Below are 24863 nucleotides of genomic sequence, written 5' to 3'. Positions count from 1 at the left end.
TAATTAATGAAGGATTCATGAACAATTAGGAAGCCTCTGATCACACAAAACTGCTGTTGTGTTTTTATGTGTCACAAGCTCCTATCTGCTTCCTCAGTAGTAAAAGAGCTGCTGGGAGCAGTCTTATGCTGCAGTCATCACAGTATCTGGGATAACTCATCCAGACATACTTTAAAGAATGTTAATGTTCTTCAAGATGTTGCAGGCCCTGGGCTGGTTTAAGAGCTGAAAAGAGCAATGAGATACACTAGCAGGTCTTTGTTTTCCTAGCCCCTCATTGGCACTTTTAAATCTCTCTCTGATAGATGAATAGAAGAGTTTTCAGTCTCTTTTTGAATTCTAGTACTTCTGTTTAAGGTGTCAAGTGCTCTAGACTGCAGATTTATTTGTATTTGGAGTATTTTTAAATAATGGCTTATGTTAGATGCAGAGGCTTGTAATCAATCTTCAGGCACAAGTACAAAATACAGTGCTTCAGGTTGAAGCACTAAGTGTCCATCTTCTAGTCTTGAGTTTCAAATCCTTGCTCACATCAGTTTGGGGTACTCAAGGATTAATGCAGAGGAATTTACACTAAGTTCTTTATATGTTTTGACCTACTGAATTTTGGACATATAAAATGTTACAGAAATTCTTCAGTAGCACTGCTGTTGGATTTGAAACTGATTGACTGGTTAAGGTATATAGGAAATAATTTGTGCAATTTGCCATCCAGTCTAAAGAAAAAATTAGTTTTAGCTACAAATGAATGCAATAAATTCAGTGCGTACTGTTTAACATAAGGCCAGAAAACTCTGCCTGCAGTTTCAGTCTTGCTCCCTTCCTTTAAGTCTCTGCTACAATTAACCTGTGAACAAATTGCCCTCTAGCTCCCCCAGCTGAATCATTACAATGGAAAAGTGAACAGTTAATGGTTTTCCCCAAAGGCAAAGCTGTGTCTGTTCAACTTTGATTTCAGTAACTTTGAGTTTTGGTAGTGTGGCTTTTTAATATTGCTTGCATTGCTCACACCTTGCAAGTGACCTCTTTCAAATAGCCATACTATTCCAAGGAACATGGGATCTTCTGGACATAGGTCTGTTACAGAAGGATGGAAACAGGTATCATTTAAAATGTTTGGGGTTGAACTCATTTGAGATAGGAATAAAACCTATCACATCTGTGAAAACAGAAAATACTTCCTGGGTGAGTAAAAATAGACTCTGAGGCCCTGACACCTAGGAGCAGGATGTCAGAAGGCTTATTGCGTTTGCAGCAGACTTCATCATTTTCATCAGTTAGCAACAGGACCAGAGGAGTTATGGGAGGATAAAATGGGTGATGAGAGGCTGTTGGGGATGGAAAACACTGGAGGAAGTTATATAAAAATGGTTTCTCAGATGACATTTCAAACATCTGTATTATGATCCTTAAGGACAAAACCAGAAGTGGCTTTATAAGTTATGACCGTATTTGTCTGCAGTTGCATTGTTTCTGTGGATGTGTTCAGAGGGGATTATAGCAGAAGTGGATCTTCCAGCTGTGTAATATACACAGGCATGGGCAATTACTTATTTCTCAGTGACTTTATGATAGCACGTGCTCCTTTTCCCTGAGGCAACCAAGCTGCCATGTCCTCTTGAGCTTATGCAGTGCTGCTCTGTTGCTTGTGTAGAATACTGCATTTTGTCATTTGATAAAGCTTTTATAATGTCATACCCTGTCAGGGACTCATCAGGGTGTCTGGGATGTCAAGTTCTTGCTTCTCTCTCCCAAAAAAGTCTGTACTTTTAAGGTGGTTGAATACTTGCCAGTCAGAGAAAAAGAGGAAACATAAGGCAGCATGTCAGCAGAGGGCCAGAATAATCCTGAATCAATAGGTACTGGAGCAAAGGAAAAGGGGAATGCAGTCCAGTGAGTGTTGAGGAGTGGTGGTGCTTTTTCTTGTTACAAACCTCTGAAAGAGGCACAGGAAGGAAACACTGGGACAGGCTGAACTTACTTATCTCTCACATCATCATTGTCTGGTTTTATTTGATTTACTGATAAAAAGTCTCAGTCTCTTGGGGTCTAAATTTATTGCCCTGGTCTTCTCTACTTCTTCCATTTTCTGCAAATCCACATAAAAGCAAGTCCCAGGTAAGTCACTGTTAGAAGAGGATGGAACACATTGCTAGAAGGGATTTACCAGAAGTGCCTTGTGCGATTTAAAGGAGGACTAATTTTTACACATGGGAGTGTAATGGAGTTTTCTTTTCTGAGGAGATTTCAATCAGATTAATGTGCTCTATAATTCATGTAAACCATGGAAATGTTTCCCTTAGGAAGTGAGAAGTTTTCCATTACATAACTCCAAAATTCAGGTCTGAATCTAAATTCCACACTTGTTTCTGAAAAGCAGTATATATTCAGTACTTGGAAGTTCACTTCTCTGACATTGGCCAATAGGATAATCTATGTATTCATTTAAACTCTCTAATGCATTGGACAGTAATAAATGCCAGTTCTGCCCTCAGCACAGGTGTTTTTTTTTGGTGAGTTAATTTTTGCAGGGTTTTTGGTGTGGCGAGGGGTGAGAAGATGTGGGGTGTGATTTACGGGGCTTTTTTGCATGCAAACAGTATCCCATCAGCATTAGTACTCTGTGGTCTGTACTGACATCCTCTTCTGGGTAACTAAACTAACCCTTAAACCTCAAACATTTTGTGCTCACCTGTAGCTGTATTCAATCTAAGAAAGTTTTTTAAATTATGCAAAAGAGTTTCTTCAAATGACCTAATGTGCTTCCTTATTTTATAAGACCTTTTTTTCATAAACTATCATGCTGATGCATAGAAAATACCATTTAAACAATTTGATTAATGCTTATTCATACAAACATCTTAAAAATTAAAAACTTCCTTTATATAACTTAGAATAAATGGGTAGCTTCTTCTTACTGTGGGGATCACTGCTGCTTTCCAGAAGAAAGAAAATGTTTGCTAACTTGGCAATACTGTAGCTTTCTGGGCTGTGGGGCAGAGTTAGAAGACATTTCAGTGTGTTTTCTCAAGGTTTTAAAAAAGAACTCTACTTAAGAACTAACACTAAGAGCTGCTAATGAATAATTGCAACAGTAAAAGAAGCATGCAGGACATGCATAGGTAATCCCCAGTAGAGGTGGCAGTTATACAACCTTTATTTGATATCCATTTGCAGTAGAGATTGTTTTAGGATCTGCTACCAATAGACACATAGTTGGAGAGATGTTTGCTTTTGCTAGACTTTAGGTGGCACTCACAGGTATTAGTTGTGTTTCTTACGAACATTTACACTGAAAAGCATTTACAGGGACAGCCCTTCACCAGAATTGAGTAATGATGGAGAAGCCCATCCTCACTGCTGGCCTATCACACTCAGAGCCAGTATATTCCCTTTGGCTACCCACAAGCATACCTTTGCTCAAGAAGGAAGTAAAAAGTCTACATGACCTGTGTGAGACAGAGGTCAGATCCACCACACCCAAATTGCTGCATATTCCCCCCAGAGTTCTTGGGTGCTCCTCTTGCCCACCACATTGTTCTTCACCTTGTCCCTCTGTTCAGAGCATTGGTCTTTGTCTCCTAGGCCATCCCAGTGGCGAGCGCTGTGGGAAGACGTGTTTGGAAGAGCGGGATAATCAGTGGCTGGGTGTCAGCTTGTCAAGGCAACCAAAGGAGGGCGGATCTATTGTTGTATGTATTAACCACTGCACCTGTGTGTCAGACTGCAGCCAGTTTTCTTAGGCTTCCATGTCAAATGCTGTGTTTGCTTTATATCCATAGGCTTGTGGACATAGATGGAAAAATGTGTTTTACGCCAAAAATGAGCACAAACTGCCACATGGTATTTGTTTTGCCATCCCTCCTGATTTTCGAACTGAGCTGAGCAGAAGAATATGCCCATGCTATATAGGTAAGCAAAAGGCTTGAGTCCTTTTGTAGGGAAGGGTGAGCTACAAAATTGAATGGTGCAGAGTTTGTGAAAAGCCTGTGATGTTCTGCGTAGGTGTTCTGCAGCCAAAGGTTTGGAGGCTGAGTGCTGATATGAGCCCAGTTTGTGATGCAAAGATCTTTCACTTCAAAGAAAACCTGCTTTCAAAAGGCAAAAAATATAATTGGAACAGGGCATCAGAGTAGTTTTTTCTCAGACTGCATTGCTGAAAGATATGTGCTCCTCAAAACCAGGCCAGTAGAGGACATCCTTCCTTCCTTTACTGTTGTCACTGCTCTCAAGAGTCTCACAGCAGCCGAAATACCTGCAAGTGATTGTTGCCATCTGCTCCTTAGCCTTTGATACAAAGGTAATACAGTGCATGTCCTTGTCCCTTACTTGCCTTCTGCCAAGGCTGCTCTGTGGCATGAGACCTTCAGGGGTTCTTCCTCAGAGAACTTCAGGAGCAGAATAAGAGTCAAGACCTGAATCTATCAAATGATTCCATTCACGCTTTGCCATTCTTATCTGCCACCCAGGAGAATGATCCCATGTCCCTGTGCCTTGCCAATGCAAGGATCAGCTGACAATCTGATCTTTCTGGGCAGACAGAATAATGCTATCAAATGTCCCACTGCTGGCTTTGGAGACTGTTACAAGGGGTGGTGGAATCATGGTTTTTATCTTTGGAGACTTTAAGTGTACAAATCTATGTATGGAATGAAGGGAGCCCTGATGGCAGGCAGTCAGCAAAGAACTGCAGGAAAACACAGCTGGGACTGTGTTGGATTGCGAGGATGAAAGCAATATGTCTAAGACTGCTATAACACAAACCCTTCATGGCACCAGTGGAGCACAGGGCAAGTTCAATCAAGATACATTAAGCCTGTCAGAGTATGCCTGAAGGATAGAGTGGAAGAGTATCCAGATGTGGTGCTCAAACTATTTGGCTGTTTCATTCATGGAACAATTTTGAAAGTATAGCCTTTAAAGTCACAATATTTCTAAGGCAGGTGTGATCAAGTGATACATAGTATTTTGAGTTTGTTACAATACTGTATTGCACCTAAGGGCTATATAGTCGAAAACAGTGTTTTTAGTTTTCTTACAGAACTGAAAACCAACTTTTTGGGGGAGGTGTTTTTTGGTTTTTTTGGATTTTTTTTCCTAAGTTGTCTCAGCTTCTGTTGAAAGCCTGATGACAAAACTCTGGAACTACATGCTTCTCATCCTTTTTAATATTTCTTGCCCATTCTCAGATCATGCACGAAAGTTTGGAGAAAGCCATGGGTCATGTCAGGCTGGAATGTCTAGTTTTTACATTAAGGTGTGTATTAAAAATACCAAAAGTCAGTCTGTTTATATACTTACTTTTATGTATAATATCTAAAAGTGGCTATGTAAATGCAAACATCAACACTGTATTTTATTGTGGGAGGGAAAAATCACTTTTTAATTTATTTTTAATTTAATCTTGCTATGACTTGCATGAAAATTCCCAAGTAAGACTTTAATTTTTATTCCCAAGAATACTTTTACTTCTTACTAAATCCAAAGTTATTTTTCATCTGGAAAAAGGGCATGGATATAGCAGAGGATGAAATTTTATTATTCTCTTTAATCTGTTTGATGTAACATTTATATTGCTTACCTTTTTGCTTTACAGAGTAATATTCTATATTATTTAATCTCCTTTCCACCCTCAGATTGTAATTTCTAAAAAACTCTTTTGAGAAGAGAATATCCTAATTCTTGCTGTATTTTGTTGGGACAGTTCAAAGCTTTTAATAATGGTATTTTTATGAAGTCTGGAGAATATTGTCTGTAATTTAGTGGTAAAACCCAGTGCTGAGCCAGATGCATTTCCAGTAGCATTTCATACAATTCACGGGAGATCTAAAGAAGAGCATTTTACTTGTTTTGCTTATTTTTGTGAATATTTCAATGTGAATAACATAGCCGTGTTTTACTTTTCTTTTAGGACTTAATTATAATGGGAGCCCCTGGATCATTCTATTGGACTGGTTCTGTTTTTGTGTACAATACAACTGCAAATACAATCCACTATTACACAGATGAAAAAAAAAACCTAGTGAGATCCGGCAGTTATCTAGGTATTTATAAAGTATTTAACACTTTACTAAAATATAAGCTAAATTGCTGGTCTTGGGGGGAATGCACAGTGTTTTTCATTGTTTTCACTATTAACCCCAGAAGCAGCAGTTCTAAAGATGCGTTCTGATTATTCAATTACGGGGCTTCCTCTCTATTCTTTTTATGAGGAAACTTCTCGACAGTGGATTTCTATTCTTATCATCTCACCACTGACTTTTAACCATTTCTTGATTTAGAAGGTAGGGATCATTCTGATTAGCAATGGTTTTCATTTCACTCAAGTCTGAAATGCTGCCAAGAGCTTTCATGGAAAAAGACAGTGGTTTTGCATATAACAGAAATACGAAAAGATTTTTACAGTGAATGCTGCAAGCAAGCAATTCTTAACTGTATTGTCAATAAGGGGAAGTATGCTATGACCTTTAGAAACAAACTTTCCTCCAATGGTTTTTTTTTTTTTCTTTTTTATTCCAAACATATCTTAGTCTGGATATATGAGAAGGCAAACGTCATGTATGAATGTCTGTAACCAAGGCCATGAAGTTCTACTCATGTACCTATATCCAAGTAACTAGCTGAATTTACTGCTACAGTTTGGAAAGGTTTATGCCAAAAAAACAACAGCAGCTTCAGTGTTCTCACTACACTGAGAACAGCTCATCTGTCCTTTCTGAACTCCTAAACAAGAATATTTTTGCTTGTGACCATTGGTTTTTGCATTTTCCCATTCAACGTTCCGGTTCACGTGGATAAACATTTCCTGTTTCTGATTCCACTCCTCTGACAATAGGAAGTTGGCATATGTTATGAAATAGCTATTGTGAAACACACTGAACTGAGACTTCAGAATTGAGTTCTGGGCCTGCAAAGGCCACAGTGACTCTGTGGGAAAGTCAAGCAGAAGAGAGACTGGCTGGTAGAAGGGGATCAGACACCAAGATCCCTAGGGTCAACCAGCAGAACTTCTAACCTTTCACGGGACAAAATAAGAGCTTCAGAGAATGGAAAGCTCCAGCTCTCCAATAGTAATCAGCAGAAAAAGTACTGCACCTGTCTAGGGGAAAAAAGTTCATTCCAGATTTCTGCTTCTACAAGTATAAGAATGAGAATTTCTGTAATGAATGAGTCAAATCATTGAGAGCCAGAAGCCATATCCAGGCAAATGGGTAAAAACCTTCATAAGGACTGTGTTGGGGAGAGGTTAGGGAAGGCCTTTCCACACATATGTGGTCTTTCTTAGTTGCCTTGGCCATCCAGGAGCTGAAATCAGCTGGAGTTGGCTTAACTCTAGTGATCTGGTGCATGTTGGCTCAGCAGAGCCACGTGTCTTCTAAACTTGCCCTTCTACAGGAAAGTGAAGAAGGGCACCATTAACTCATCTGTATGTCTTTACAGTAGTAGCTGTGATAAACCTGGAATTTTGCAATTTCATGCTACTTTAACCTCTGCTCCTTTCCCTCATAATGTGGTTGAAACCCCAAAGTATGGTTGAAAAGATTTTAAAGTATCTTCCTTCTCTCCCTCAGCATCTGTCCCATCTTTGTAATTATTGAAGACAAAAATCTGTTCATGGTTAATTCTACTACCAAATTATTTTTTGAGAAGTCTGAGCTTGTTGCTCCCTTAAGTAATGAATAAAATTATCCCTACCAAGTGGTGGAAGTATATTGTGACCAGAGTGTAATTCAAGCATGTGAATGCTTGAATACTCTCTTCTTCCAGTGGTAGGGAGCAAGACATTGGCATCTTTATTTATGTTTTTCATTAAACTTCTAAAGAATAATAATGAAGAAACTAGAGACTACAGGAAGTGCAGTAGTATTGTAGCATTTTCCATAAGTTAGAAGAAACAAAGGTGTTAATGTACCAGACAACTGAAAGAAAGAAGAAAATTGGATATTTGTAATACATAACAGTAGGTAATATTTTCTTGACTACTTCAGAGTCTCTTGGAGAGTAATAACTGACTTCTATAAAAGGAATTTTCAAAGTTATTCAGTCTTTCAAATCAGCTGGCCCTGATGGAAAAAGTAACCGTAGTCACTTAAACTGCCTTTAAGAAATCATAAAATAGAAGACAGTTCCTTTTAGAAATCTGAGGAAGGCAAGTAACATTTCAGAAAATGAAAAACTGTAGTGATGGTAAAAAGGAGAAAACTGTGGAGTTGGAAATAAAATTTCATTTCTCTATGCCTTTAAATTTAAAGGGTCAATTATGTGATTTCCCCTTCCCCTGCCAAATATTTTAATACCATTAAAGAAAAATGAGGATTTTATGTGATTGCTAATTCTTAAGGACTTCTAAAAAAAAAGTCAAGCATACACAAAAATTACAGTAAAGTTTACACTTTAGTAAAAATTAACTAGAAAGTAAATGTCAGAGGAGGTAAATTAAGGTTCATCCTTAATTTTTTGTTGAGTAAACAAAAACTAGGTGTTGACCTTCAAGTGATAAATTGCTCTGTTCATCTCTTTTAGCTTAAAATATGAAAAGAAAAAGGTGGCTTAGTGAGAACTTGAATTCTAGGTAGTTACCTTCACAGACAAAAGAGTCAAAGCTTGTTCTCATCTATCCAAGATGCTTTTTCTATTTTCTCTGCATGCTGTGAACATCGGCAGTCATTCAGCAAATGCAAGAGTAGTGGAATATGTTCTCTGTCTTCCCTGTTTCAAGTGAGCTGTAATGTATTCTGGAAAGAGTAAGGATGACTTGTGCAGCTACAGGTTAAGGTTTAGCCTTTGTTTTGCAATTCTGTGTCTGGATGTCTGCATCAAAATATGGTCCTGTTTATGATCTCTCTCCACATACAGAAATGCTTTGTGATGTAGATTTATTTACAAAAGCTGATGTAATGTTTTCTTGTTTCATAATAAGGCTTTTGCAACTTGTTCCTGACATTTTCATGTGTGTGTCCATGGTGCTCTGTGTATGTATGTGCACATAGAAGTAGCACTACATTTAATTTTTCTTCAATCCAGTTATAATAGTCGAAGAGTAACAATTGAATCAATTATTTCCACATTCCAGTGCATGTACTTGGATAATTTTCAGTTGTATTAATAGTATGGACTCACTGAACAATTGCAGAATATGCATTAATGGAAGGTGTTTGCAATTTATTTTACTGTCTTTTGAAGTATGGCAGATAATTGAGTTCTTGGGAAGAAATGAGTGTTTCTGACACTTTTTCCTGCCTGATGGAACTTACTGTCTGTAGTAAGTTTTTATTCTGTTTTCACTGCTAACTTGCATGAGGTCTGAATGTCAGACTCATGATAATTTATGGTGTTGACTGTTTTTATAATGTGTGCTCCCATTCTTTCTTTGTTACATAGCATTTCCAGTATTGAATAGTGCATTTCTGATTTGCAGGATATTCTGTTGGAGCTGGACATTTTCTGACACCATCCAGTACAGAAGTAATTGGAGGGGCTCCCCAACAGGAGCAGACTGGTAAAGTAAGGAATTGTCTAGAATACTGACTTAAAGACTATAATCTCACAAAAACACATGATCTTCCAATTTAGATTAATATATTAAAGACAAGTATCAGATATGATTTCTCATGGGGGAAAAGTTGAATAAGGAATTAGAGTAGGCACTCTGGATAATATTGATGTGAACTATGATGTTCAAGAAAGGTGCAGGTAGGTGCAGGAGATAGCTGTACTTTGTGATGTTGTGCATTGTTTTGCTGATTCTTCAGCACATGCTGTAGAGAAAGCACTGGAAAGTGTTTCAGATTACAGTTTGCTGAACTCTGCTTGTATTTTCCTTTTAGGCATATATTTTTAGCAATGAGGCGCAACTAAATATTCTATTTGAACTAAGAGGTAAAAAGGTAAATCTATCATATTACTTTTCTGCACCTTATAACTCCTAGCACATCTTCATCAAAATTCAAAAAGAATGATGATTTCTTGTCTGCACACAGCTTGGTTCTTACTTTGGAGCTGCAGTTTGTGCTGTGGACCTGAATTCAGATGGCTTCTCAGACTTACTAGTTGGTGCTCCAATGCAAAGTACCATCAGAGAAGAGGGAAGAGTTTATGTCTATATTAATTCAGGTTCTGTAAGTATTTTCTCTTAAAAACACACGGCAACACAGCCGTTCTGGTTTAACAGGCTAAGAAGAAGAGTTTTCCTCTCTTCTTATCCCATGTTTCCAGATATGGAAAAAGCAGCAGTAGAGCTGTGATGACTGCCCCAGCAGGAGTGCACAGCACACCCCCAAAGGCTGTGGAGTTGGCTGTAGCACAGTTACTCCCACCAGTGTTGGAACTGAAGAGACAGGGTTCATCTCCTAGGAGCCGTAGGTGGTGACAGTCTGCCACTGCAGCCCCTTTCCAAGCTCTTCTCCACTACTGTGCTTTCCACTGAACTGCCATCTGAAGAGCAACTTAGCAAGCCCTTCAGAAACGAACGAGGAATGAAAAATTTGCATGCAGTTACTGGTACCAGTCAGGAAAGAGACTGGTACTCCTCAGTTTTGCAAATGACGTGACTGGGCAGATTCATGCATTAGAATAGCTTCTTTTTATTCTTTCTAAGGTTCAGAAGTGAAAGGGTAATCACTTTACTATTCTTACGCTAAATATCCTAAAATGTATTTGAAAATGCTTGCTTGTACAAGAAGTTTGGTGGGGTTATATATTGGTATCCAAGGCAGTTTGAACATTTTGAGTGATATTCCATTAACGTGCCATTGACTGTTTTCCTTCAGGAAGCAAAGATGGTAGAGCTGAACGTAGAGCTCAGTGGGAGCGACTCGTATGCAGCAAGGTTTGGAGAGTCCATAGCCAATCTAGGAGACATAGATAATGATGGCTTTGAAGGTAAGAATACAAAGAAAATCTGTTTGGTTTAATTCTCTCTGATCAGTGGAATGTCATGATAAACAGGAGGATTATGGAAGTCTGAGAATTCTTTTGGTTTTTATTTTCTGACTTCAAATACAGCTGCTTCACAGTCATTGACAGTCATTGACATTTAATACCAAGGGACTAGGTTCTGTCTAATAAAGAGCATGAGCATAAATGATAGCATAATCTGTAACTTTTGGTCCTGGACCTCAAATGGAATAATTAATCCTGTGTTAAATATCTGAGATGAAGGTTGGGGAACAATTTGGCAATTTTGTAACAATCATAAACAAAAAAAAAATTGAGTCAAAATCTGCTTCTTTGTTACCAGTAAATACTAAATACATGGGGATTTTGAAAACAACCTTCATGTTGGGAGACTGCTGTGGTAATATTGAAATAAAAAGTGGATGTAATATGGAGAGTGGCAGTAGGAAAAAAAATGTAAGAAAAAGGCTGGAAGCAAAATATAAAGAGAAATTGGGTAATACAAAGCATTTTTCTGTAGTAATTAAAAAGCAGAGCAGAGCCAACTTCTTCAATGATCTAAACCATCAGTATCAGCCCTGTAAAGATAATGGTGTGTGTGTTGGTGTAGAATCTGACCTCAAGAACGTGTGTGTAATTTTAATGGGCACAACTTGACTGTCCCATTTCATCTCACCAGTAGAGAGATGTATAATGAGCTTTATGTGGTTTAGTCACCACAGTATGGATTGAGTCAATGTGAATTCAATCAAGAGAATTGCTCTGTAAAACCAAAGAGTCAAAGGCTTTGTGTTTCTTGTGATTTTGACCAGTGCAGCATAAAGTATTTCTGATTTGCAGATAATTCAGTTTTTGCTTATTTGTAAATGCAAGTTCCCAGTTACTAATAGTGACTGTCAAGATGGTGTAAATAATCTCCCCATCCCTCCCTTCACTGTTTGGTTAACAGCCTCTGGCTATTTGGGAGTTTTTTGTAAGGGCTGTTGAGGGTGGATTGGTGAGTAGGTACATTAATTCAGTTTGTTAGGAGTTGCCACACCCCTCTGGGATTAGGTCATCTAGGCATGAAACATATCCCTTTGTACCAACCAGCTACTTTCATTTCCTTGTTAAATGCCTTTCCAAGCATATTATTAACTGTTATGGACGTTTAATAGAAAAATAAATGGTTCATTTTGAGCACTGTAACAAGAGTATTTGTGTTTCAGTGATTTAATCCATGTGGGAAGAGCAGGAAAATCACCACTGTTTGACAAATATAAGGCTTGTTTCTTCCTCATTTTTTAAAGACCATGATAATTTTGCCTTCTTTCATGGTAACCTTTTAACCTCTTAAGAGTCGAAATTAGCATTGCTAGAAATAGACTTTGTCTTTAACAAAATGGCAGTGTTTGACTTGCTTTTCACACATAGTAATTAAGGTAGAATCAGATTACTGAGCTGGTCTGTATTGTTTCATTTGCTTTATATCTGTGTTCAACACTGCCTTTGAATTCAGGCAAGTAAATCTGGTCTGGCATTGCATGCACCAAGATTTGCATTTCTTCAGCTGTTCAGTGGTCATATTTCCTAGTCAACGATCATTGCTGAATTGTTTTTCCACAGATGTGGCAATTGGAGCTCCGCACGAAGATAATCTAAAAGGGGCTATTTATATATACAATGGCAGGAAAGATGGAATAACACCATCATTTTCACAGGTATGCTTTTTCAGTACAAAATACCCAATCCAGAAAAACCCCAAGTTTAAATCTGAGAGGGTTTTCCCTTCATTTAACAGTCTGACCATCTGAAGTACATTAAAAGACTTCAGAAAATTTTTACATGGTCTGTGATTTCCAGTCATAATATAACCTATAAGAGAGAAAAAAATTGTTTTGGGAGCTTTAAAATGGTTTATGGGATTTTAATTCAGCAGCAGGATTGTTCTGCTAACATTTTTCATTGGAAATTGTAACTCAGACATTAGCTTTGCAAGAATAATTTTCTCTTTTACATTTTTCTCCTCAGAGGATACAAGGACAAGAAGTCAGTAATTCTTTAAGCATGTTTGGACAATCCATATCAAGTGGCATTGATGTAGATGACAATGGTTATCAAGGTAAATTAAGCAATTTTGTTTATTTTTAATTTTTAAAGGAACAGAAATTCATAGGAAACAACCGTACTGTGCTGCTTGATACTTTTAACAGAAGCAGAATCTGTTATTGAGATGACATGTCACATCTCATATTTTGGGAAGAAAAAAGAAGAGGTAAAGCTGAGGCCAGGCAGTCAGTTTTCACGGTCATCTAACTATTATTTAAGAACTGAGAACAATGTAATAGTGAGATCATAGTGCACAAGGGGAAGAGAAATGTGATTTATATTTTTAAAGCAGATGTCTCATCTACAAATGTCACAATGAGCTGCTTTGGGCACTGGAAGCATGTTTGTTGTCCAGGCTAGTATGCTCATCTAAATATATTGCTGGCCTTCCCAGAGTCTGGATTTTTGACACAAGTCATGGGCTCCTTGACTCTCAATCTGAGTGAACAATACTTTAACCTCATTTAGGGCTCGTGGCACTGAGCTAAGACCATTGTGGAGTTCTTGTGGCCATGACCAAGCAGTGCTAACTTGGTGCCAAGTATATATTAATTGCTTTATACATACCATCAAAGCATTTTGACATTTTGCAGATAAGTCTTAGGTCAGGTATGTCTGTCCTGCTCTTGGGGATTCAAAAGTACAAAGTTGCCATGTTGTGTGTTCTGGCTGCTCTGTCCAGGATATGTTATCCAGGTTAATTTGTAATGCTGGCCTAAAAGGTAGGTTACAAGTAGTCTGCTCACAGGTCAGCTGTTGCTTAATAATCTGGCAGTCACATTCTCAGGCCCTTATATCATTTAGTCATCTTACAATTCACTTTTGCTACCTCATTGGAGAGGTATATATACTGTCTGTATTTCTTCCCTTCTTGCATGAATAGATTTCATTTCATTTGGAATAAAGGAAATACTTTTCTCTGTCTATGTATAATTTCATACATATAATAGACATAAGCAAATCAGTTATCTATATAAAAAACAGTATGTATGTGCATGTATAGCAATAGTGAATATCTGGATGAAGAAGCAGGCAAGTATCACCCAATTAGCTGAGTTGTCCTTCAGTATCAACCACTTAAATACAGAACGGAAATCAAATCATCACATTATCAATATCTGGAAGTCCAACAAATTAGCATGCAGCATTTATGGACAGTGCACAAGTATTTGAGGAACTGTCTTTGAATACTAATATATTCTTTCTATTAAATAAAGGACAAATGGTGTCTTAGTAGTCACCAGAAGGTGAATATGCTATAAAATGTTTGTACCTAGGAAGTAATTCCTGTTGACAAATTATGCTTATTGATACATTCTTTTTGTACAGATGTAGCAGTTGGTGCATTTTTCTCTGATTCTGCTGTGGTGCTCAGGTGAGATTGCCATGTTTCAGTACTTTTGAAGACTATTCAATTTAACTCTATTTTTTAGTGGAATTTATTAAAACTCAGCAGTTTAATTTAACCTCGTTATACTCTCGATATCTTCAGCTTCAGTCTAGAAGGCTTTACAAATTAAACATTTAAGTAAACATGTTGAAAAAATGAAAATATAATTTTGTAACTTTTTGACGTAAAAAAGCATGTGCATACAACTATTTGAAACTATCTGAAAAATGCAGATAACTTTAAAATTATAATTCTAAAACATAAAAATAGATTGTCAGGGATGGTTAGTTTTTGCAGATTCTGTAAGCTTTATCTGGACATTATTTGTGTTACTCTTTTCTATTCTTAGAACAAAACCAGTGATAATTGTTGAAGCCTCTTTAAAACATTCTAATTCAATAAATACAACTAATTTGGACTGCATGGAAAATGAGCAGCCTGCCACCTGTATGAATTTGAAGTTATGCTTTACCTATAGAGGACGAGAGGTACCTGGTTATATTGGTAAGCTACTGGAAAAATAATCCACTATATGTATTCATTTCAAATGCAGCTATTTACAGAATAATGCTACTGGTATTTAATGGACCATTAATCTGACTTCAGTATAAAATGAAAAGCTGAAAACATGGATATCTTTTTTATATCATTATTACCCTATAACATCAAGCCATTACACTTCTGTTCAATTTGGAATTACAGCACATCCCTGCTAGAACTGCTGGAGTTACTTGGAGAGACAGCAGCATTAAAAGGGTGATATTTAGATGTCTTCTAACAGCAGTCTTCTCAGGCATGGACCAAACCACATGGGACTGCTGGAGGATGCTGCCTTCCACTGAGCAATAGAGAGAAAACATTCCTTCACAAACCAGCTCAAGCAGCTGCTCATACCATTGTGGGGCATTCTGTGAAAGAGAGGGAGACCCACCAAAGTTAATGAAAAATAAATCTTGTACTGTATTTTATATAATGCATATTTTGGTTTTTGCAAAAAACTGGTATTGCTAGAAGTGTTATCTGTCAGAGGGAATATCATGGTGAATTAATTTAACATATCTTATTGTCTAAATTTGATTGTATTGCCTGAGTGCTTTTAACCTACTTGTCATGTGCTATTTGTAAACTACAAACAGCCCTGCAAATACATGGTATATAAAATTAAATAGCTCAACTCTTCTGTGTGAGAACAGACAATAACCTTTGGGAGCATGTTACAGAGAACACATGCAGTGATGAACTGTAAAGTTATAAGTCTTTTGATCTTTATCAAATCTTTTGAAACTCATATTCATTTTGAAAGATGAGCAGTCAGACTGGGTCACCCTTGCTGGACTTGTACATAAGACTTTTTAATTTAAAAAAAGTACTAGTAGAAATTGTAGATAACCTAACCCTTGGCAAAAATTTAGAAATAATAGATCTGTAATGCTCTGAAACTTGCTCACAACTTGTTATCATAGCAATTCATGCTTACTTAAATAGAAAAAAACTGAAGTTAAACGATATTTGTCAGTGTTAATTGACTTAAGTGTTTGTTCTAAGTTACTGTCAGCCCTCTAGCTGAAGTGGGTTTTCTATAAATAGATTTTTGGTAGAAAATATAAACACAACCTGAAAAACTAGCCCTGATATAAATGCATGTATCAGGGAACAGCCATGAAGCAATCAATTTTCAGGGTACTGGAAGTTTTTCTTAGTATGGATTTATGTCAGAGTTTTTAAGCAGAGCATTTTAAAATGGATGTTACTGAATATACTTATGGAAGTGACTCAGAAATTGTAATTTCTACCATAAATTCATTAAGATTGCAACACTTAAAGATTTTATAACCTTTATTTTCCCTGGGTTTTATTTTGTAGTGTTGCTTTATAATCTGAGTGTTGATGTGAACAGAAAAGAGGATACACAAGCAAGATTTTATTTTTCCTCCAATGGAACATATGACACAATCTCAGGAAAAGTAAAGATTTACAGCAATATTACTGCCTGCAAAGATCATCCAGCATTTATGAGGGTAATGTAGTTTTCAGTATGTATTGTTTTGTAAATCCTTTGTTCTCCTTTGAAAAGTAGACCTACTACAAAAGAACCTGTTCTGTTTACAATTGCATCACATAATTTTGGAAGTAAAATCTTTGTATTCAGAACTAATATATTTTAATTCTGATGCTTTCTCAGCTTTCTCTGAGGAAGTCAGTAGGTCTGCCATCTCTTATATTGGTGAGATGTATAATAATAATAATAACCACAGTGATTAAGTTGGACCTTGAGCATTCTTGAAACTTCCGCATCATTTTTATGGATGACAGATCATATATAGATTGAGATTGGTTTGGAGCAACCATGAAGATATAACATTCATATTCTGCTGAACATTTCTGATGGAACTTTCTTATGTACTCCTTAATGCAAAGTCTTAAAACGTGTAACTTTTATGTTTTGTCATCTGTAACTATTTCAAAGAACAGTGTATGGTCTTGGTCCTGTTTTTATTGTGAGTACATAAGGTAGACTCAGCTAAAAAGGAAAGAACCCATTCCTGATTCATAGGAAGTGAAATGAAGACGATTGCTGGAAAAGTCTGTAGTTCAAGGTTTATAGTGTGATGTGCTTTGTGAATTTGCTGCAAGGAGCCAAAGGCTAGCAGGGTGTGAAGAAGAGCATTGCTTGGGCTTGCTTGATTTTTTCCCTTCAAGGAATGCAGCACTCACCCATAATTTGAAGGTGGAAATGGGGTAGGAAAAGTACTCATTAGAGTTCCATTAATGAGTTCAGAGCTGAACAATATTAAGAATGTGCACTGTGCTGAAGAAGGGATCTCTGTGCTTACAAAGGTGAAGCCTGTGCGGATATGTCTTTCTCCTGGACCAGATTAGTGTGAATGTGGTCACATTCTCCCTCTGTGATGGTGCAGAGACAATTTTGCTGTAGCTAAATCTGCTGACAGAAGTGCTTCAGAGGAGAAGCCACTGAGGCAGAAGTTGTGCCAGGGCAATGGACACAGCAGGAGGCTGTTGGAGACCTGCAGGGTGTCGGCCAGGGAGCCTGTACCAACACCAGGAATAGATGGCACCAGCTGCTGGGTTGGCTGCTGGTTTCTGCAGAAGTAGAGTTTGATCCAACAGCCACCATCCTTTGAAACTGAGCATGGTACTGACCCAGAAGTAAGTTAGTAAGAATCTATCAGTAAGATCTTAACTACAAAAGTAGTCTCAAAGTGGTCTTGCCCTGGAGGAATGGAATGTCGTATTCATGTGTGACAATCCCTCTGAAAGATGAATGTCTTGAAAGTGGAATAAAACCTGTAATCAGGACAAGGGTATATTATTTTTAAGGCCATTCAATTAACAAGAAAAAATTAATCACTTTTATTCTATCAAACATCTTAGAAGCTTGTCGTCCAAAACAAAAATTTTGTAAAAACTTGGAAGTCCTAAACCACAACAAACAATATAAATCAGTGGACACAAAGGAACCACATTTTATTAAACTCACAAAAAATAGACTTTTCTCCTGTTAGAGCTTTTCTAGGAAGGAAGAGACGTAGTATTTAGATGTAAGGGGAAATAAGGGCAATAAAATAGTGGACTAGTTTGCCTAGTGTTTTCTTTGAAATCCTCAAGGCAGCAATTCTGTGACCTTTTGAAACAAATATCTATCAAGGTGACTGATGCAGTCGATCCTGCACAAAGGCTGGAAAATAAATTTTATTTTCTACAGCTACAAAAAAATCCTGCAGGGAAATATTCTTCAATGTATTTTTCTTCTTCCTTGGTTTCCCTTACTTTTTGTGTGTGACATGATTAGAAGCCAATTCTTCATCATAAAGCTTCAGGGTAGAAAGGAAAGCTTATGTTACCTACTGGAAAATTTCCCAGATGCATCTCAACTGATAGTTGCACCTAAGTGAGTGTTGCTTACAGGAGCAATGGCAAATTGCCACTTACTTTCTAATAATTTTGTAAACTAACGGAGATGTGATTGACAGCTGACCTTGTACAGATTGCTGTACCAGCATTAGCAGATATTTGTGTAGGAGGAAGGAATTGATTTGCCTCATCACTTCCTATAGTCCATCATTAGGGTTATTTTTCCTCCATCGAATTAAATTTTCTTTTCAATTCTTAATTAGTAGTATTATAAGCATCTCCTTCCACCCACTGAGGTTTTTGTACTTCTATGAAGTTCCTGAAGTTAAGTGTGAATGTCTGTCAAGTACAGTCTTTGCAAGAGACAATATAAATTTTATATTTTGAGTAAAGGCTAATTAATAGCTAATTAGTATAATGGAAGTTATATAAAGCAGATGCAGAGAAGACCTTGTGGAAAATTATTACAAATTAGATAATATGTGATTTGGCCAACACAAGCTTGCAGATAAGAATTAAAATAGTGGCCATGTGGAAGGACAATCAGCGTCTGTCTATCCCCTACACTTAGGGAGTAATTTAATCAGGTTTGTTACTGTTGATGCTTCAAGCTGTTTAGTTTTCAAAGAAGGTAGTTTGGGCTATGATCTGAACATTCCTACGCAGATAAGGCTTCATGTACAAAATAGTCATTTATTGAGGAGTTCAATCTTTTTAATGCAGAATGGGAAATAAAGGGACAGAAAAATAAAATGCAGTCACGACTTGATTTAGTTGTACTGTGGGAGAACTCCTTTTGATTTCATATGTAACTACCCATTGGGTTTGTCTGGCCTCATCCCACTGGTTAACTTTCTTCATTTTAGCCAACTTTGCCTATTTTTCTACTTGGGCAGTGCAGCCTTTCCTAGGTGTGTGAGGCAGGATTATGGACAGATGTAAGCTCACTATTCAGTGAGATTTCTCCTCATAGAAGAATCATCCATTCTGAAATGGCTGATGCTGTCATTGAGCATATTATGCCTTTATGCATTTCTGATTGCCTCCTTCAGCAACAAAGATATCTGGAATTAGTTTACATGTGAAAAATAAATTTTTCTGGTTTAGTGAGTTCTGGGCAACCGTGTAACTTTAAAACATAAGCATACATGTTTTGTCTTATATGATTAACTCATTAGGTTTCCAATTTTCATAGAAAGATGTAAGGGATATCTTGACTCCTGTACATGTTGAAGCAAGTTATCATCTGGGGCATCATATTCTACAGAAAAGAAATGTTCAAGAATTTCCACCACTTCAGCCTGTTCTTCAGCGCAGGAAAGAAAAAGATGTTATAAAAAGCAAGGTTAGTGTATGAGTTCTCTTTTTTCCCAATGCAGTGAGTAAATATTCATGTTTTAATCTCCAGCTAAAAAGCTTCACTGATTCATAGTGTGTGAAAGAATGCATTTTCCAGACCTACACCTAGGGATTGTGTCTTGATATTAATTAATAAACCAGAATGCTAAAAAAATGCCTTGGTTTTTACTAAAAAAAATTTTTTACAGAACTTTTATACAATCTGTATTATGATATAAAAATTAAAAAGGTATGTGCGGAGAACTTGCCAGCATAAATAGTACTATGTATCTCAGAACCCATACATGAAAATCACTGTTTGAAATATCCATTCAACTACACTATGAAAGTGTATGAGTCACTTTCCAATATCAAATTGTACTTTAAAAATAATTCTGTGTTAAATACATAATATCATGTTGGTACTAATCTTGAAGTGTTGATATTGCTGAAATATTAGTTCCGTAAAGGTACTGCAGGTTTTCAAATACAAAGTCTGTGAGGGGAAAGAAAGAGTATATTTATCCTTTAGTAACTATGAAATTTACCTTTTTTCCAAAAGAATCCCAACTTGTTAAGAGACTTTGACTTGAGTGAAAGTCAGAATGTGCTGAATTTTTAACTTTTCACAATGGTAAGCTCCCCAGAAAAGTGGTCAGAGCATCAAGCCTGAGTTCCAGAAGTGTTTGGACAATGCTCTCAGGCACAGGCTGTGACTCTTGGGGATGTCCTGTGCAGGGCCAGGAGCTGGACTCGGTGATCCTGATGGGTCCCTTCCAACTCAGCTTTCTCTGTGGTTTGTGTAGCTGAGGTACAGTTGGCCATCAGAACTCCTGAGATATGTAAAAGCTTTATTTTAAATGGCATGCTTTGACTTCTCATTTTCATTCCAAATTTTGTTTCAGAAACCTCAGAGTTATAGAGAAAGAAAGAGGGTGATGTTGAATACAGTGACATAAATGTGCTCTGTAACATACTGATAACTAAGGCACAGACACCTGCAAATCATGGTGTCTCTGCTCTCATCAAACCTATCTAACAGTAGGCTAAGGGCTGTTTAATTAAACTCTTGCAAAAATTAATGTGCTGTATTACAGGAGAGACTGTACAGACATCAGTTCTGGATCTTCTAAAACATTCTGCACTCCTGATGTACTGCTGTAAAAATTGTCTGAACATACACCCACAGGTTTTACTGTGACAGACTGAGTCTGGAAAGCCTCTTCACTGTTACTCTGGATGCAGAAAATGTGTTTGGAAAATGGAAAATCGTAGCCTGATAGCTCTTACTGCTACCATACAATTCTATTAGACACTTCCTGGTGCTTAGTTACTAGGCGATGGGTTTCTTTCTCTGGAAATACTGTTACTCACTATTGGAAGCATAAGATACTGAAGTGCCTTTTCCTTTTATTTGGCTTTTACAGTTTATTTTTGCAAGATTTTGCTCCCAAGAAAATTGTTCAGCTGACTTGAGAGTTTCTGGAAAAGTTGTTTTTCCAAAGTAAGTAGAATGTAGCTTTCAATTTTTTTTTACAAGATTTAGTAAGATTTTATTTAAATTATTTCTTAATCTTTTGTTTATAAATAACAGTAATTTGCAAATTCTCAGGACTCCCTGAGAAAAAAATAAGAAGTAAGGCTGTGCTTAATTGAAGACTATTTATAAATCATAAATCTTCCATGAAATGTAACAGAAATCTATATGATTGAAGAACTGTTATTGCATAATTAGAAGATTTTACAGCTCATAAAATACATCTTAAAAAAACCATAGATTTGTGTTCTACCCTTCATATATAACTGGGATAAGATAACACTCCACAATGCATACTCAATATGCAGACATCATAACTAAAATTGTAAAATTGACAAGCTATTGTTTTTCCCTGCTGCTCTTTATGGATATAATTTACTTGCACTGTATGAAGTCTCAATTAGCAGTATAAAACTGAAGATATAATATTCTTAAATAGAAGAGCCACTTAACTGTTTTAAGTTGTATTTTATCAACACAACCTTTTTCTTTATTGACTATTATATTTCAAAGCAAGAAATACAGGTGAAAAAGAGGACATGTACCTATTTTGAATCTCAGCTATTTAGATATTTTACATGAAACTTGGATTTTCTTGTGTCATTCGTCACTTTTAAAGTTGATTCTACTTAAATCAAAATACTAGGTTGAAGAACCTAAAATGTCATCAAAAGATGATGACAGTCATGTAATGCAGATTAATCACACCTGTGTGATCCTGAGCAGAAACTTTGTCATCTTCATAGATTTCAGAGTAAGATGAATATCTTTTTGCCACTTTGACATGTGGCCTGTAGCATGAGTCTTAAGCCCTTTCATTTTCTTAGGCTGGATGGTTATTTTATTTAAAGACTCATAAACTTTTCAGAAAGAATGGTTGTGCAGCATTTTCATTTGTGACATTAGAAATGCAGTTTTGTAAGCACTTCCAAGCTCTAAGAAAGAAAAACAGATTACAACATACATGACATTTACACTGCAAATCTGCTACTGGTGCCTATGACATTAGGCACCAGTAGCAGATTTGCAGTGTAAATAAATAGTCTAAATATCTTGATAAAGTGTGAAGTATCACCTTAAATTACCTTGTGCCCCTAGAATCTCGATTAAAAACTAGATAGCTGTGAAGTGATAATTTATTTTGTCTTGACAGAATGCATTCATTATCCTTGAAGAGCAAAACAAACACCTTTGGTTTTAAAAGAATGAAATCAAATAGGGATGGCAATGTAATGCTTTATTTACTGAGTAACAAGTCTTCATGTATACACTATCATGTTTTGTTTAAATTGCTTAGATTTTGGCCTGCTCTGTAAGTTTCTAGTCTGCATCATGCATTTTTTAATGAAGAATGAAATAAGATTACCAGGGAAAAGCTCTAGTTCAGCTCTGTTGTTGTCCCAGATGTGCACCTGGTGCTTTTGTGTACTTGTGTGTTAAGCTGGGAGGCATCTTTGTGACAGCATATTGTTAATGAGCTTGGCTTTAACATGGGTAAGAGGAGTGAGTGGTGGGTATATAAGTGCTAAAACAACGCTCCAATTTAACCTAAACTTGACAAGCTACCAAAATGTTAACATTGTGTTTTTCTTTAATTTGCTTTTGTCTTGGAACCTATCTGCTTATGCAGTGCTTTTGCCTTCTGTTGCTTTTGTAAGTGCCAGCTTCTTTCCCAAAGGTGTTCAGTGACTAATGCTTTGGTTTCAAGCCAGAATTTCTGATAAATGTCTATTTCTAGGCACCCTTTCTACAAGACTTAATTAAACTTTAATGTCAAGCTGAAGTTTACTTTTATCCCCCGACAGGGTGTCTGTACTTGTAACATGATTATAGAACATTACGTAGATCATAAGAGAGGTGTGTTCACTATGCCCCTCTTCAATTCCACATCTTGAGTGCAAAGAGTGAATGTTGAAGTAATGTCTGAAAGTACTGTAGCAGTGATACATTGCCATTTTGGCCTGTAAAGGAAAGGACTGGTCTTGTAAAGGCCAGAAGCACAACTGGACTGATGACAATTTCCTTGCTCTCTCATTAACCATATCAGGCTTTAAGGGGTGACCATCACATAACTGGTCTCGTACCTTTGTTACAGAACTGAGTAAAACCTTCCCTTACATCTCCAGCTGAGCTTTATCAGAACCAACTGAAACTACCTCAAAGAGCAGCTTTGCCTACAGGCTGTTTCTAAAATTACTTTCCATTTACATTATGATCATTATTTTTATAGGCCTCATGATAAGAAAACGTACCTTGGTGTTGGAAGTACGAAGACTTTATTGTTGAACATTTCTCTGCTTAATGTTGGAGATGATGCATATGAAACTCTCCTCCATGTTCACATCCCTAAAGGTCTTTATTACATTCGAGTTTTAGAACTGGTAAGGAAAAAAAAATTATCTCAAACAGTAATCCTTTGATATTTTTCTTTTTCTGGTGTTTTTCAAATTATGTTTATGAATTGTTGAGTTTCTTTAGAGACTGAACCTATGCCCCTTCATCAAAAGCTGCCAAAACATCAATTTTTAAATTCTTAGACTTCTAAATCTAAAATTCTTAGCTACCTAAATCAAGTGCAATTTAATCAATACAAATTACTTATATAATTTCAGTAACAACTGAAATAAATTTTAAAAAATATTTTCAGGATGTTACAGCTGTTTTTTTGGCTGATGATCATGTTTTCATTGATCACAAAGGTCTCATTGAATCTTTTTCCCAAATACACAAGCTTATAAAAATATTATAATTGTGCTCTTTCTGCTTTTTAAAATTACTGTTCTCCATGTAGAATCCCCCAGATCCACCTTTGTGAGTTGATTTTTAACGAAGGTGGGTTTGGATCTGGTGCATATGCCTTAGCTTCAGTAAAAGCAAGAAGCGGATGAAGTAACTGATAAAATAATCAATATAATCTGTTATTTAAAGTGATCATGGGCATCCTGGATATTGGCATCAGTAAATAAGAAACACCTGGTTCAGGAAAATATAAAGCACCCAGTTTTAGTGTGTGCATGTTATTTGAAATGTCTGAAAAAAACCACCTTTTTTATTTTAAACATTAGTAACTTGTCCTTTATTTTAGGAAGAAAAACAGATACATTGTGCAGTATTAGATAAAGAAATTAATGCAGTGACACTTGAGTGCAGTGTTGGCTATTTATATGTGGATCACAACTCAAAGGTAAGCTGTAAATGAAATTCCTAGCTTTAGAAACACCCTAAATATGTTACGAAGATTTTCATAGGCGGGGGGGGAAATCTTTGTATATCTTCTTCATTCCCAACTAACATCTCTTAACATGTTGCTGTCTGTATGTCTCTTGCTACTTTTAAATGAATTACTTAAACACTCCCTGGAATAATTCATTAAGGGACAACAATGTTTGTATTGTGCATCGACTGATGTTCTTGGCTTCTGGACAAGTGAGCTGACTAATGCCATGGACATATGTATTAGGTCAATAGAAAGGGAGTAGAAGACACAAAAAGCGAATATTTCTTTAGTTCTGAATTTTTTAGGGCAGGAAATTCTAAACGAGCTTAACAAAATATTTGCATTGAAACTGTGTCAAGATATACTATCACTTAATATAAGGAAATTTTTTTTTTTGTTCTACAGCTGGATTATAGTTTCCTCTTGGATGCAAGCTCATTAACCAGAGCAGAAGAGGACCTCAACATCATCATTAATGCTACCTGGTAAAGTCTAATAAAAATTGCTCAATGAAAAATACTACT

The 24863-nt window shown here is 36.6% G+C and overlaps 1 protein-coding gene across 1 annotated transcript in view; it reads left to right on the top strand.

Annotated features, from left to right (window-relative positions):
• Positions 1-24863, top strand: part of ITGA4 (integrin subunit alpha 4) — a 35086-nt gene that overhangs the window by 2679 nt on the left and 7544 nt on the right. Inside the window, exons 3-20 of the mRNA XM_053947699.1 lie at positions 3586-3692; positions 3783-3912; positions 5190-5257; positions 5912-6044; positions 9419-9504; positions 9828-9887; positions 9981-10118; positions 10770-10881; positions 12502-12596; positions 12907-12997; positions 14314-14359; positions 14724-14878; positions 16238-16392; positions 19443-19592; positions 21013-21089; positions 23353-23503; positions 24208-24306; positions 24745-24824. Of these exons, the coding sequence (XP_053803674.1) occupies positions 3586-3692; positions 3783-3912; positions 5190-5257; positions 5912-6044; positions 9419-9504; positions 9828-9887; positions 9981-10118; positions 10770-10881; positions 12502-12596; positions 12907-12997; positions 14314-14359; positions 14724-14878; positions 16238-16392; positions 19443-19592; positions 21013-21089; positions 23353-23503; positions 24208-24306; positions 24745-24824 (1933 nt within the window). The remainder of the gene's footprint in view (positions 1-3585; positions 3693-3782; positions 3913-5189; positions 5258-5911; positions 6045-9418; positions 9505-9827; positions 9888-9980; positions 10119-10769; positions 10882-12501; positions 12597-12906; positions 12998-14313; positions 14360-14723; positions 14879-16237; positions 16393-19442; positions 19593-21012; positions 21090-23352; positions 23504-24207; positions 24307-24744; positions 24825-24863) is intronic.

Source organism: Vidua chalybeata, chromosome 7 (genome assembly GCF_026979565.1).
Source record: "Vidua chalybeata isolate OUT-0048 chromosome 7, bVidCha1 merged haplotype, whole genome shotgun sequence".
Lineage (NCBI taxonomy): Eukaryota > Metazoa > Chordata > Aves > Passeriformes > Viduidae > Vidua > Vidua chalybeata.
Note: the sequence above shows the minus strand (reverse complement) of the source record. Positions and strands in the feature narration are given on the sequence as shown.